At 35.7% G+C, this 14,576-nt stretch overlaps 1 protein-coding gene across 1 annotated transcript in view; it reads right to left on the bottom strand.

The window, feature by feature from the left end:
* Positions 1–14,576, bottom strand: part of LOC114327481 (rapamycin-insensitive companion of mTOR) — a 156,680-nt gene that overhangs the window by 70,667 nt on the left and 71,437 nt on the right. Inside the window, exons 12-15 of the mRNA XM_050646921.1 lie at positions 13,670–14,079; positions 11,012–11,470; positions 3,760–3,970; positions 2,087–2,291 (exon numbers count right to left, since the gene is read on the bottom strand). Coding sequence (XP_050502878.1) covers positions 2,087–2,291; positions 3,760–3,970; positions 11,012–11,470; positions 13,670–14,079 — 1,285 coding nt within the window. The remainder of the gene's footprint in view (positions 1–2,086; positions 2,292–3,759; positions 3,971–11,011; positions 11,471–13,669; positions 14,080–14,576) is intronic.

Here is a 14,576-nt window from a genome sequence, read left to right as displayed (position 1 = left end):
TTAGCCACTTTTTTTATTTAATTGACGGCTACTTTGTTTATAACAATTAAGCAACCTAACTAGAGCCATTTTGAAGTTGAAGATATATAGGTTATGTGTAAAAGTTTGAGTAAACTTTGAACCTCAACAGAGTGGTTAATAAAGCTTTAAAAATGGCGTCCGAACGGAATTAATTCGTGGTCGGTAGAGGGGAATTACTAAAATACGTGCACTCAAAAAATGAAACTGATTCTGCAAACATATGCTGCGATTAATATCGCTGGAACTTGTTGATGGATTTTGATCATAATTTTTTTAATTTGTATGTACTCGTAGTCTTATAGACCACGTTATGTACACACAACCTAACATTACAAAATGTTAGGGGGAATTCCCCTTATCACTCAGGGATATGAAAAATAGATAACGACCGATTCTAAGACCTACCGAATATACATATATAATTTCATAAAAATCGGTCTAGCGGTCTCGGAGGAGTATGGAAACTAACACTGTGACAGGAGAATTAACAAAAACTATAGATGTAAATATATAGATGGCTATTAACAAATAGGAGGTGAACAACTGTTAAGCGTTTTAAGGTGATAGAAGAGTGAAAATTAAGGGTTGTATGTATTTTTTAATTCTACATCATATAAAATTAAGGTAGATAATTTTGTCCAAAAAAATAAAAAAAAATGTCCGGGGGGCAACTCCCTTATAACTTATGGGTATAAAAAATAGATTAAAACCTCTTCAACGTCCTACAGGATAAACGTGTAAAATTTTATAAAAATCGGTCAAGCCGTTTCGGAGTAGTATGGTAACTAACACTGTTACAGGAGAATTTGATGTATATAGAAGTAACTGCGAATTAAATAATAAAAGTGGCTAACTTTTAACCTAATTAACCTACGCAAAAAGTTTTTTTCTGAAAATTCGTATAAAAATACCAGCTTTTGAAATCCTAAAGTTGATTTACTCTATAGTCAATATTAACAAAGTTATTCAAATTGTTTAGAAGTCAAAAATGACTCTGTTTTACTAAACTTTTTTCTGAGTGATAAAAACGACTTTTTAATGATTTTTTTCAATACTTTAAAAATATAACTATTATTTTTGCATGTGGTTTCCACAGAATTGCTATGTCATTATTATTTTCTGAACAATAACATTGCGAAAAAAAGCTCTTTGCGAGAAACAAATTGAATAAAATTTAAACTAATTAACGAATCGTCTTAAAATTTGTTGTGCATTATATGGAATGTTTGACTCAACTTTTCGTGCAATATGAAAGTCTTAAGGCCATTTTCGCAAAAGTTATAGCACATTTTTTATTTTTGAAATTTTAGTCTTATTTTGCACTTTCCGAAACAAAAAAGGATTGGACCAAAATTCAAAAAGTGCCATTTTAAACCTTGGCTCATCTATAAAAAGAAGAATATTATAAATAAGATATTTAATTACCCTATTTTTACCTGTAGCGATTTAAACGAAAAAATTGCCATTTTTGACCATTATTTGTTAATAACTAAGTTACTCGTCCGAACTGTGACGGGCATTTTTGTATTTATAATGTATTAGGTATATAGTACCCAAAAAATCCATTTGCAACCTGGCTGCTCTTGCAACCTGGCTGCTCAAGTGTCCCGACAAAAACCTTATTTTTCCGGACTATAAACAAAGGGTGAAAATCAACATATTTAATTTATTATTGTTAAACAAAAAATAAGCATGAAACAAAAAATATCTCGACAGCGTTACCTCAAGAAATGTCTAAAGAAAATCTATGCAAAATTTCAGGTGGATCGGTCTTTTGACTAAAGTTTTGACTACCTTTACTTTCAATTTCGTTTTTGTCTGTAAAATCGTCAAGTGATGCACACCGGAATATGTTTTTGAATCGCGGTGGATTCGAGGAGGTGAACAACTGTTAAGCGTTTCTTACTACGCTTATTGCCGGTAATTTTGCTCCAATCAATCTGAAATTTTCAAAGAGTATTCTAGAAGGTATGTACTTAAAATATTAAAAAATCGAAAATTTCAAAATTTTCAAACCATACCCCCGCCCCTTAATCAGATCATAAACATATCATAACATCTTTACCTAAAAGCCCTAAAACATAAAAAGCTGTAGCTCGCACAGAATATACTGGGGACCATTTGGCAAATCCTACGATCAGATCTACGACTCCAAAATTGGTAAGATAATCATAGCCACGATTTGACGTTCCCATGTGACCTAGTGTCCAAATCGCAGCTTTCAGCTTTAAGATTTCTTCGTCTGTCGTGCATTTCGCGGCCTTAACAATCTAAAATAAATCACAGCATATTTATTTGAATACATACCTATTATTCACACAATATGTAGTGAAAATAAAAATATTTATTTTATTGTACATAACTAAAAAACGGAACAGGCCTTAATTCTAATATGGCCAAGACACCTCACAAGTACAAGTGCTTCATGGTAGAGCCTGTGATTAAACGTGGAACATGCAAATTTGGTGAATTTGCTCTGTGGTTCCAAATGCCAAAAACGTGGTCAGGAACCTTTAAAAGCGTATATTGTTCATACACTTCGGAATTACTTTCGTACTTAAGCGAAAGGCCACACGGGCGATAATTTACGGCGCCGTAAGAGCAGTAAACCTGACGAGGCATTGTTGTAGATAAAATAGGAGTTAGTCAACCAATGCCTCGTCAGGTTTACTGCTCGTACGGCGCCGTAAATTATCGCCCGTGTGGCCTTTCGCTAAGGATTTTTGTCATCGCTGATTACGAATGACATTATTTTTTTGAAAAACAAAATGGCGGATCCAATATGGCGGAGAGAAAATGAAAATATCAATCGTGACGTAATATTTTTTTCAGGCATCTAATTTAAGATCAATTTTTTTTTAAACAAAATAGCGGATCCAATATGGCGGAATGAAATTCGAAAATTTGATTTTAAACGCATACTTTTTTAAGTTTAAATTATAAGGGACTTTTGAAATTGCTGATTATGAATACAACTTCTTCTTGAAGTACAATATTCAGAACCAATTATGTACATACAACCGCCAATACATACTTACAAACTCAACAACCGCCATAATCATGTAATATGCGTAATTTCACACTTTTGTATTTAAACAACTGCCAGAAATGCAAAGGAAGTTAAAGGCACCTAAATCAATCTGATTCTGTATCTTATTACTGTACATTTTGAGATTAATAAACGTTAGTCGCAGAACTATGCAGAAGTCTGTACTTTCTGTATGTATCTTTACAAAATTTTGATTATTTCAAGTATGTTTTCACTGTTTATTCATTAACAAATTTTATGCATTTATTGTTATAAAATCTTAAGTCAACTTATACCTTACTTTAATACATACTTGAAAAAGAAGAATCTGCTATACAGCGAAAAAATTGATAAACTACAAAACGTTTTTTCATGTTCACTGCAGTCAAAAGAACGTCGTGCATGGGCTATGAATAAGAATACATCTGGTCTGATCCTTATACCTGCGTATTATGACTCTACGATAGTATGAGAAAACAACTATAAACATGGAAATCCCTAGATAGGGACTTCTTTTACCTCATGACCACGTTTTCTGCATTTGGAACAACTGTGCATCGGTACCACGACATGTGAGTCTTAACAAATAAAATGAGTATTCCTCTAAATATAATCGATTAATATTAAAAAAGTTAAAATTTTGTTAGTTGTCAAAAATTTACGTAATCGCTAGTTTATAATAAATATTGGCTAAATGTGTAAATACTCACTTCAATCATTTGGGTTGTTTTTCCTTGGCTAATCAACAACTCAAACCCTTGTACATATTGTACCAGCTGCCCATATAAGTGTGGAGGGAGAAATACGTCTTTTCGATTGGTATTTCTTTGATTACTAGACCTTTTGTCATATTTACCATCATCGTTACGCTGATGCAGAGTTAGCGCGTCAGCTATGTCGCCTTCAACGAGTTTAACGTATCTACAAATTAAGAATAAAAAAATGAAACGCATATACTTTGCTTACTAAATGTATTATGTACATACTATGGGAGTAAATACTGGGACAAGTTCAATTTGGAACCTAGCAATAATAAAAATTAAAAAAGCCTTTCCTTTAACCATTATATTGGATATAGTGACACTGACTACCAAATTATTAAGGGTAGTCCATGTTTTTTCTAACAGATTTCCAATAAAGAAATAAATCCCCAGGCATTGATTCAATTCCATGTGAAATACTACAGTTACTAGGCGACAAAGGATTACATATCATCCATTCTGTGTCGCTGTTTGGAATTCAGGAAAATGGCCATCTGATTGGTGTACCTCAATTTATATCCCACTACACAAAAAAGGAACTACTACCAGATGTGAAAACTACCGCACACTGTCACTAAATAACACATGCTAGCAAAATCTTGTTGCATATCATCAAAAACAGATTAAAAACCTATCTATATTACCAAATACCTCAGGAACAAGCGGGGTTTGTATAGGGTAAAGGTACAAGGGAACAAATCCTGAACCTGAGACAACTCATTGAAAAGTCTAGAGAATTTCAAGTACCTATGATTATATGCTTCGTTGACTACCAAAAGGCATTTGATTGTGTAAGCTGGATAAATCTGTGGTCAATTTTAATAGAAATGGGCGCACCAATGCACCTGGTGACACTTGTTAAAAATATGTACCAGTCTAATATAGCGACAGTACGACTAGATCAGAAGTTCTCAAACCAATTCAAGACCGAGAGAGGTGTTAGACAAGGATGCGTGTTGTCACCTGACTTATTTAACATTTATGGTGAACATGTCATGAGGATAGTTTTAGAAGGATGGGCCGGCGGAGTAACAGTAGCTGGTAGGAAAATCTCCAATTTAAGATTTGCTGATGACACTACACTTATAGCAGCAAATGAGCAAGAAATGTTTGATCTTCTGCGAAGAGTTGAGTACGAAAGTAATAAAGTTGGTCTGAAAATCAATAAAGATAAGACAAAAATAACGGTGGTCGACAGATTTGACACTATTCAACTGACTAACATGTTACAGGAATACCAGATAGTAAACACCTTTGTCTATCTCGGGTCTAGTATAACTAACGATGGTAACCGTGAAGCAGAAGTTCGGAGACGTATTGGTATGGCAAAAAATGCGATGAATCAATCGCCTAACTAAAGTTTGGAAACACAGATCTATCTCTCAAAATATCAAGATGAGACTGGTGAATGCCCTTGTATTCTCAATATTTCTATACGGAGCAGAGACTTGGACTCTTCGCGCATGCGAGCGCCAAAAAATTGATGCCTTTGAGATGTGGTGCTGGAGAAGAATGCTGCGCATACCTTGGACAGCTCATAGGACAAACGATTCCATTCTAAACCAACTCAATATTAAAAAAAGACTGTCCACAATGTGTCTGCAACGAATTCTGCAATTCTTTGGTCACGTGGTTCGCAGAGGCGACGACAGTTTGGAGAGATGTATTGTTGGTAATAGCTGAAAGACTGATAAGTTTGTACACACTTGAATGAATAAAGGAAATGAAAATGTAGTATGTCAAAGTGTGTAAATAATTTATTACTTTAGCTGAGCGCTTTCGACATAAACGTCATCATCGGAGCTAATGGTCAAATACTAAAAAAGTACCGCTACATTGAGGTGTAATAATGTGCATCTTATGAATATAAATATGATTTTTGATTGCAAATGCTAACTGCTTTGTCCTCCGTACAACACCAAACAGTAAAAAACAGAAAAAAAAAAGAAAAAACGGCCACATACACATTGCACAAACACATAAAAACTTTTTCATGGTATGGGTGTAGGTATCACCCATTCATTCTTGGCCTAGTAGAGACAGCTGTCTCCTAATGTTTAACTGCACTTGTCTCTTGGAAAATTCTGTGGAAAATTTTCACCCTGGTACCGTGATTTTCTGAGTCATAAAATAAATTTTATTATAAAATAAATAATTTAAGTAGACATTAATCAAAATGGCAGGATGTTTAGTTACACCTTTTTTACTAAACATAGTTAAAAATGTGTAAGGAAATTCGTGGAAAGTTACACGATTTTCTGAGTCATGCCATTTTGGACATATCTCAAGAATGTTAATATAAAGCTATTTACAAAGAGGCAGGATGGTTGTGTAGTTATTTCGTATATAAAAATAAAATTTTAAGTCAGTAAAATTATTGCAGGTTGTTATACAAACATATTCATATCACCACAATTTTCTGAGCCATGTCTGGTATGCTTAGAAAACACTAATCTAAAACCGTTTACAACGTGGCAGGATAACCGCAAAGATATTTAATACATAAAAATTAATTTTTATATCGTTAAAAGAATCGTACGGTATTAAATATTATTTTCCTGAGTAATGTCTCGAATTTTTACACACCTTTCAAATCTAATACCAAATTGTAACATATTTATTTTAAGCGATTAGATCATATTTGTATTTAAGAGCAAACAGTAGCGATCAACAGGTAGCAACAAACACGTTCCAAGATTGCGGCTCTAATTTTGAATATTTTGCTGAGATATTTGGCACACATATTCGTAATATGATAAAGAATGGCGGTACAGAGCCCAATTTCAGAAATATGTTAGTATGTGGAAATTACTCTATAGCTAAATAAAATATTGAAAAAAGGAGCCTGTACCGCCATTATATATAGTTCAGCTCAACAGGCCTCAGGGGCCCAAGGCTTCAATGGTTTTCTTCCATTTCTTTCTGTCTTGTGCTAGGTTTTTCCAATCTTGTACCCTCAGCGACTTCAGATCTTCTTTTGCAGACTCCAACCATCTTCTTCGGGGGCGTCCTCTTTTTCTTTTTGTACCAGCCTCCGTGTTTATTAGTTCATTGGGAACTCTTCCTTCTTCCATTCCTGCTATATGCCCGAGCCATCTTAATCTTTGAATTTTGGCGAGTGTTGTTATTTTTGGTTGTCCATATATTTGCATTATTTCTTCATTCGTTCTTCTTCGCCAGATATTCCCCTCTTTTAGACCTCCAAATATCCTTCTGAGGATCTTTCGTTCCCATCTATCTAATTTTACTTCCATGTATTTATTTAATGTCCAGGTCTCGCTAGCATAGAGTACTGTAGGTCGGATAACTGTTGTATGTATTCGTTTTTTTGCTTTTCTGGATATTATCTTCGACCTCAGTATCTTAGTTAGACTCCCAGCACTCTTACTCTTTTTGCGATTTCTTGGTTCTCTTCGTTCCTATCGGTTAGTGTTACTCCCAAGTAATCGAATTGGCCGACAATTTCGAAGTTATATTCTTTACTCGGGCTTTGTATCTTAAAGGACTGTCCCAGATGATTTGCATTTCCCTTCATCACCATATATTTTGTTCTTTCTTCGTTTATTTCTAAACCATATTCCTTGGCTGTTCTCTCTAGTCTATTAAAGATGTCTCTTAATTCCGCAGGTCTCCTTGTTATTAAGGTAATATCATCACCATTAAGAAAGTATTCCATATTCTATATCACCAGTACCGCCATTAAGAAAGACAAAAAATACACTTTCTTCAAATAAACTTTTTTATCGCGTGCCTAGATTTTGTGTCACATTGGAACTACTAAAAATCGATTTTTTTATAACAAGAAATCGAACGTCAATGACTTGGCACCTTTTCGCGCTTATGTGTATAAAAATTATTGTTATTGATAGTATAAACGTCACTGTCAGTGTCGAATTACCGACGCACTGTTGCCTCACTTTTAAAATTTCGCAGAACTTTCTCAATCTTGGACCGCGTTTGTTGCTACCTGTTGATCGCTACTGTGTGGTCTTAAGTAAACGTAATAAAAGTAATAGGAAGAAAATCAATAATTTTACAATTAATTGGTTATAGTAGGGATTGTACCTATTATACAGGGTGTCCAGAAACTCTTCTAACAATCGAAGCCCGGAGATTCCTCAGATAATTTTAAGAAAATTTAACTCAATTCACCTCGTCCGAAAATGCTACCCAAGGAAGCTAGAGCTCTTTAAATATGGCGTATTCTAATTAGTTTTTTTTAATAGCTCCAGAACACTTCTATTTAGAAAAACGAAAACTCTGATTTAACAGAAATTCCACTTTCTACTGTATATAAAATAATTAAAAATGAACCCTATCATGGCAAGAAACGATGTGACTACAAATTTTCAAGACCTTTAAATCCTTCACTTGTAAAACTATTGAAAACCACAATATACGACTGCTACAAAAGTAATGAAATACCTACAATAGAAATAATAAGAAAGAAATTGGAAACAACCGGTCGTAATATGAACTGCTGTGAGAAAACTCTTCAAAATTGGATAAAAAATGGGCTTTAAATTTAAAAAAATAAATAAACGTCAAGCAATTATGGAAAGCCAAAGAATAGTCAACAGACGTAATATATACCTACAAAAAATTACTAAATATGGGCAAGAAAATAGGAGAATTTATTATTTAGATGAAACTTGGTATGATACCCACGATACAGTAAGGAAAGGATGGACAGATGGTTCAAGCATGTGCATACCAGAAATGCCTGCAAATAAAGGCTCGCGGCTAATTATTGTACATTGCGGAGGAAGTGAGAGATGGGTTACGAATGCTTTAAAATTATGTGGGAAGAAAATGGAAGATTGTAACGTTGACTACCACAAGAATATGGAAGCTGACATTTTTGAAGATTGGTTTGAAAACTCGCTGATCCCCAACTTGGAGAAAAACAGCGTAATAGTGCTTGACAACGCTTCCTATCATTCCCGACAGCTCACTAAAATACCAAATACATCTTCAAAGAAAGCTGACCTGCAAAATTTTTTAATGGAAAATGATTTGTATTTGTTCTATTTGAAGTTCTACACACGAAGCAATTTAGAAAATTATACGCTGTAGAGAGTATTGCCGAATAGCATGGACACACTATACTGAGACTTCCCCTACTTTTGTGTTTTCAATCCTATTGAGTTAATTTGGGGACAATTAAAACCAAGTATAAGGCGTTCAAATACATTTCCTAAATTTGACAAAAAGGTAATTGAGATAATTAAAAAAGAAGTAGCCAATATTACCAAAGTAGACTAGCAGAAAAGAATCGCCAAAGTGATCAAAGTGGAAGAATATTATAAGATTGGGCACTTCCATAATGGTGGAAATAAATTTATTATTGAATTGGGCGATTGTGACGAAGAAAATACGGAAGAAGGAGAAAATGAGTTAAGTGTATCAGTATTTTAATTGTTGTGTTGTGCAATTCATTTTCCAAGCATAAGTGTAGTAATGAAAAGACTCGGTTAAAAAAATATTTTTAGATTTTGTATTTTTAATAAATAAAAAAAGAGCGGGGACATGCTTGCATTTTGTGCTGAATTTTAAAAGTTTTGAACTGTATACCTAAAGTAGTTTTAGATCTAACTGTGTTTTTATAAAGTTCTTTTAGTATCAATAATTCTAACAATAACAAGATTAATTATAAAAGCTATTCTACATCAGTTATTAATGCAAGCATGCGGTAAGAGGGAGGTCCCTGCGAGGTTAAATGTAATTAAAAAATTGATAAAATTAATTTTAACACATACGATATTATGTCCTGCCTTAACGGTATTTACCTAAGTATAAATAAATATTTTTAACTACATATTTAATTACCAGAAAAAACCAGCTGCCGTCCTAATAGCTTAAAGAAGAACAACCCAAAGCTACAAATCTTACCTATTACACTATATAGATTGCTTGAACAATACTTGCACACAGCGAATACTTAATGCAATTCCAATCTGTAGTCGCGCATGGCGACCGCGCAATGTTGGCAGTCGCTTTTGCCCCACTCTCGCATTGCTATTCGCATAGAAACGTACGGCTTTTAACAGGGAAAACCCGCATCCACCACTGGTGAATTACCAATTGCGTACTGCCGGTATTACTGCCTGAGATCAAAGCGCCGACAGAAGAGTGATTTTAGTGTGGAACCTCTATATACTGTGCTAATACTATAAATTACTAAATGATTTATTCAAAAGACGACTTTACACACAAAATAGAAGTTTGTCCTAGTTGGGTCAGAGAGAGCAGCATATATGCCTCCTGATGAGAGACTAATAAGTTTCGAAACCGGTAGAGGTGGTTGCTGCACTCTCTGATTGAACTGGAATAATGATGCGGCTGTAGTTTCGTGTTGCAACGAAATTGAAAATGGTTATTCATTTTTGATTTATGTTTACTCCCATTGGAGTACGAGAGGAACCATTCTCGTTGGAACTTTACCGCGCTGAGCAGATGGGACGTGAATTATAAATTGTAAAATTCCCTCATCTTCCTTAGTCTCAGCATCCGTTATGGCTTGCAAATTGTAGAAGCCTCGGAGGTGTTACCAGAGAAGGTTCCCATTGTTTTCAGTCTGGTAGGATGTAGAATGACATTTTTTTATGTTGTTTTATGTGCTATTAGATTGAAAACTTAGTTTTTTGATAGCAGTTGCCGCTAGGGCATCCCTGCCATTTCGTTCGTTGCAATCCGTGACTGCACGCCGGGGTTTGTCCTAGTTGGGTCAGAGGGAGCAGCATATGTGCCTCCTGATGAGAGACTAATAAGTTTCGAAACCGGTAGAGGTGCTTGCTGCACTCTCTGATTGAACTGGAATAATGATGCGGCTGTAGTTTCGTGTTGCAACAAAATTGAAAATGGTTATTCATTTTTGATTTATGTTTACTCCCATTGGAGTATGAGAGGAACCATTCTCGTTGGAACTTTACCGCGCTGAGCAGATGGGACGTGAATTATAAATTGTAAAATTCCCTCATCTTCCTTAGTCTCAGCATCCGTTATGGCTTGCAAATTGTAGAAGCCTCGAAGGTGTTACCAGAGAAGGTTCCCATTGTTTTCAGTCTGGTAGGATGTAGAATGACATTTTTTGATGTTGTTTTATGTGCTATTAGATTGAAAACTTAATTTTTTTTAAATAGGTTTCATTATGAACTTCTTCCCAATGTAGAAAAAGAAAAATTACCTAACATTTCCTTACCTGCAGCTAAAACCGTCATCCCATTTCTTAATCTCCTGAGAAGCCCTTTCTTTCGTGACCTTATTAAACCCACTTTCCATCGACAAGAATCTCACAAACAGCAAAGTCCCCTTCTCCCCCAACTTTCCCAAATCTGGATTAATATCAATAAGCGCTTGCAGACATTCTGGTAATTCGCAGGCTTCGTTCAGGGTGGCCAAAGCAGAGAGAAAAATGGACCGGGATTTATCGTACAGTTGATTGACTAATAACTGAATGGCCCATGAAGAAAATAGAGGGTTTCCAGCGCGAAGTAGCACGTGGAGGAACTGAGTGGCATAGAGACGGGAACTTTCCTGATTACATGTTATTACAGCTTCTAAAATGTCTCTAGACGGACCTGGGAAAATGTACTCCAACGACGATATTATGAGTTTAACGTAACAGTCATGGTTTGTAGTGGTTGCCAATTCTTTTAATCTGAAATGAAATAAAAATGATTAAACTAGTCTCATCTGTGCAAATATTTATTTATAAGATTATTCGACATATTGCTACAAATGTAATTCAAAATTACTCTTCGATATTTTCGAAACTTTTCACAGAAAAATAAGTATTCGGATATAATATATTTTTATGCAAGAGAAAGTAATCATTCCGAATAAGAGCATTAAATAATCATTTGTAGCGGTTGTAGTAGTTTGTAGCATTGTGCATCCTCCCAAGGAGCTTTGGTCCTTAGCTTATTGTTCATCCTGCCATTTCCAGGAAGCTGGACAAGTCACCAGGGGACATCTCCCTTATGTGGGCAGGTGTAGGACAGGGTTCGCCGAATGCATACTCTCGTATTGACGATAACTCCGGACTCATATAGGACATCGACAGTTTCGTCTTTTCGTTCACACTTTCTGCAGAGAGGTTTGTGCCCCAGTGTGTGGAGATGTTTGCTTAGTTCTTCTTTGTACTTCTTTGATGATAACTTTTCAATGTTCCTTAAGGTACGAATCCGACAACGACTGCAGACGGCAGTTACAGTTGTCACCATGACAGACGTCATTACTTTGCACTATTGCTTTATATAATTATTAGCAATTGACGTTCTGCCGCACGGCAGTTGCAGTCAGATGTCGGAATCAGTCTCGTACAAAATAGTGCAAAGTAGTGACGTCTATCACGGCGACAACTGCAACTGACGTTTGCAGTTGCCGCCTGCAGTCGTTGGCGGAATCTTACCTTTAGTGTTACCTCTCCAAGTCTACATGCTTACCATTCTTCCCATTCTTTCACGGTTTGCGTGTGGGGGTGACATTTAACAATATCCGCCATTGTATGATACTCCATTGCTAACTCTGATGTGGCATGTGGTCTATTCACGGTTAGTAGCGCTTGTCTGCTGTCTCTGCAGATTATTATGGTTTTACCTGCTATACTTTTTCCGCCTACCTCTTTGCGGCTATGGAGATGCCAGCCAGTTCCGTCTGAACTACGCTCGGAATTTTTACCCATACTCCACTTTAGGTTCAGTGATCTGAAGTATAGCCCGCATGCTGAGCCTCATTTCATTTTAGAGCCCTTGGTGTATATGCTATACACATTTGCCACGTTTGACTCGCTTTGTTGTCTTGTTTTAATTTGGAAGGTTATTTGAAGACAAACTTAGGTTTAATTGAGTCGAAGCCTACTCAAACTTACCGCTTTGCAGGACAGCTATGTCGTTTGCATAGGCTATTGTGTAGAACCCCTTGCTGCTGAGCTCATCAATCAAGGTGTCTAGAACTACGTTGATGATATGACGTTGATGAGTGGTGATAGCTCTCCTTCCTTTGGACACCCCCTCGTAACCATGCCTCTAACTGAAAAGTCCTCTACATTTATACGTATTGCTCTATGGGAGAGCATACTGTCTCCATACGCTCAGTCAGGAGGACATTCCTGACATTGAGCTGTTTGATGGGTTATGGCTGGGAATGTGGTTTTATCAAGCACTCCCTGAATGTCTATGAATATACCTACGGTGGATTCTTTATTATCCAACAACCTTTCAATTCTCCCCACTACTCAATGCAGTGCGGAATGGGTAGATCTTTCCGAAGTATATGCATGTTGATTTGCGTGAAGTGGGTTATGACCTAGGCCACATACTAAGAAACAATAAGTACCAATATGCTCAACTTATAGTGAGAGGAAAGATCGAGGGAAGGAGAGGTCTAGGAAGAAAAAGACTACAAGAAAAGGACTATCGTGGCTCAGAAACATCCGGCAATGGACAGGGCTAAATTTTGAACAGCTAATAAGAACAGCTGAAGACAGAGAAGAGTTTGCAATTGTAGTAGCCAACCTCCATTGAGGAGACGGCACTTTAAGAAGAAAGAAGGGTTATGACCCAGAACTTAATACCTTATGTACCTCACATAGCCTTTTCATCATCGTTTTGAAGAGAAACGACGTTCGGTTAATTAGTTGGAAAGCCTTTGGTATGGTGTAGTTCATCCTACCTGGTTTTGGTATGAAGACCACATATACCTCTCTCCATTTTCTAATAGCATATATTTCAACAAGGTGTGGCAAATACGGTAGATTATATTTTAAATAAAAAATAAAGCAAAATGTATCACACTATTGTAGACAATAAAATCGATTAGTTTTCTTAAGTTTCAAATCAACTTTAAATATACTTACTCTTTAAACATATTGATGTTCTCCAAAACCTTAATTCCAATTTCAGTTCTCGAAAATTGTCCGATGAACAAAAAATAGCTCTGGCAATGCGTATTCACCATATGCTGAGGACTGAAGAGACAATCATGGACGCTCTTGCTCGTCATTATGGAATCGATATTGCTTAGAATGTCTTTAAAAAGATCCACGATCAAATTGAGGGGTTTGAGTCCATTGTAATCGGAATCTCGAAGTTCCACTAGGAAGTTGATGAGCTCTATGCCAGCAGTTGTATAAACCATCGACGTTCTCGAAGTACCCAAGTCCATGTGCGAATACTTGTTTTTCGAAGGCATATAGAATTCGATCAGTTTTTTTATAAACGTCCGATGGGCAATGTCGTTTAGGTCGATTCTAGAGTTGTTTTCCCCCTGAAAAATAAAAAAAAAAAAATCATAACATAACTAATCATATTAGGTATGTTTTTAGCTGGAAGTAAATGCTAGTAAAATTTTGAGTTTTAGCCCAAATTAGGAATAATATTGTTCTGAATCTATTTTCTTGTGGCGTCTTAATGCAATTTACCATTGTTATGGGGAATAAGCCACAATTTTTAATAAAATTTATTTTGATGTTTCAATTGGGATAACTTCAAAATATATCTTGTAAACTCATCAATCACTTCTGCAGGTGTCGAGAAATGTTGATTCTTTCATTTTGTTTTCGATGAATGTTTGTTGAAATGAAGTATTCGATGCCCATCAATTCGATGTATTTTGCTGAAAAGTTACTTGTTACATCTGAAAAGACGACTCTGTATGAGTTAGCAGACTAGGACACTTACGCCCGGTTTCCGAAAGGATGATCATCTCAAAAATTATGTAATCGATGATTAACAATAGATTAAATGCGTCAGCAACGTCAATCA

The sequence above is a fragment of the Diabrotica virgifera genome, chromosome 3, assembly GCF_917563875.1.
Source record: "Diabrotica virgifera virgifera chromosome 3, PGI_DIABVI_V3a".
Classification (NCBI taxonomy): domain Eukaryota; kingdom Metazoa; phylum Arthropoda; class Insecta; order Coleoptera; family Chrysomelidae; genus Diabrotica; species Diabrotica virgifera.
The sequence above is the reverse complement of the archived record's forward strand: the minus strand, read 5'-3'. Positions and strand labels throughout refer to the sequence as shown.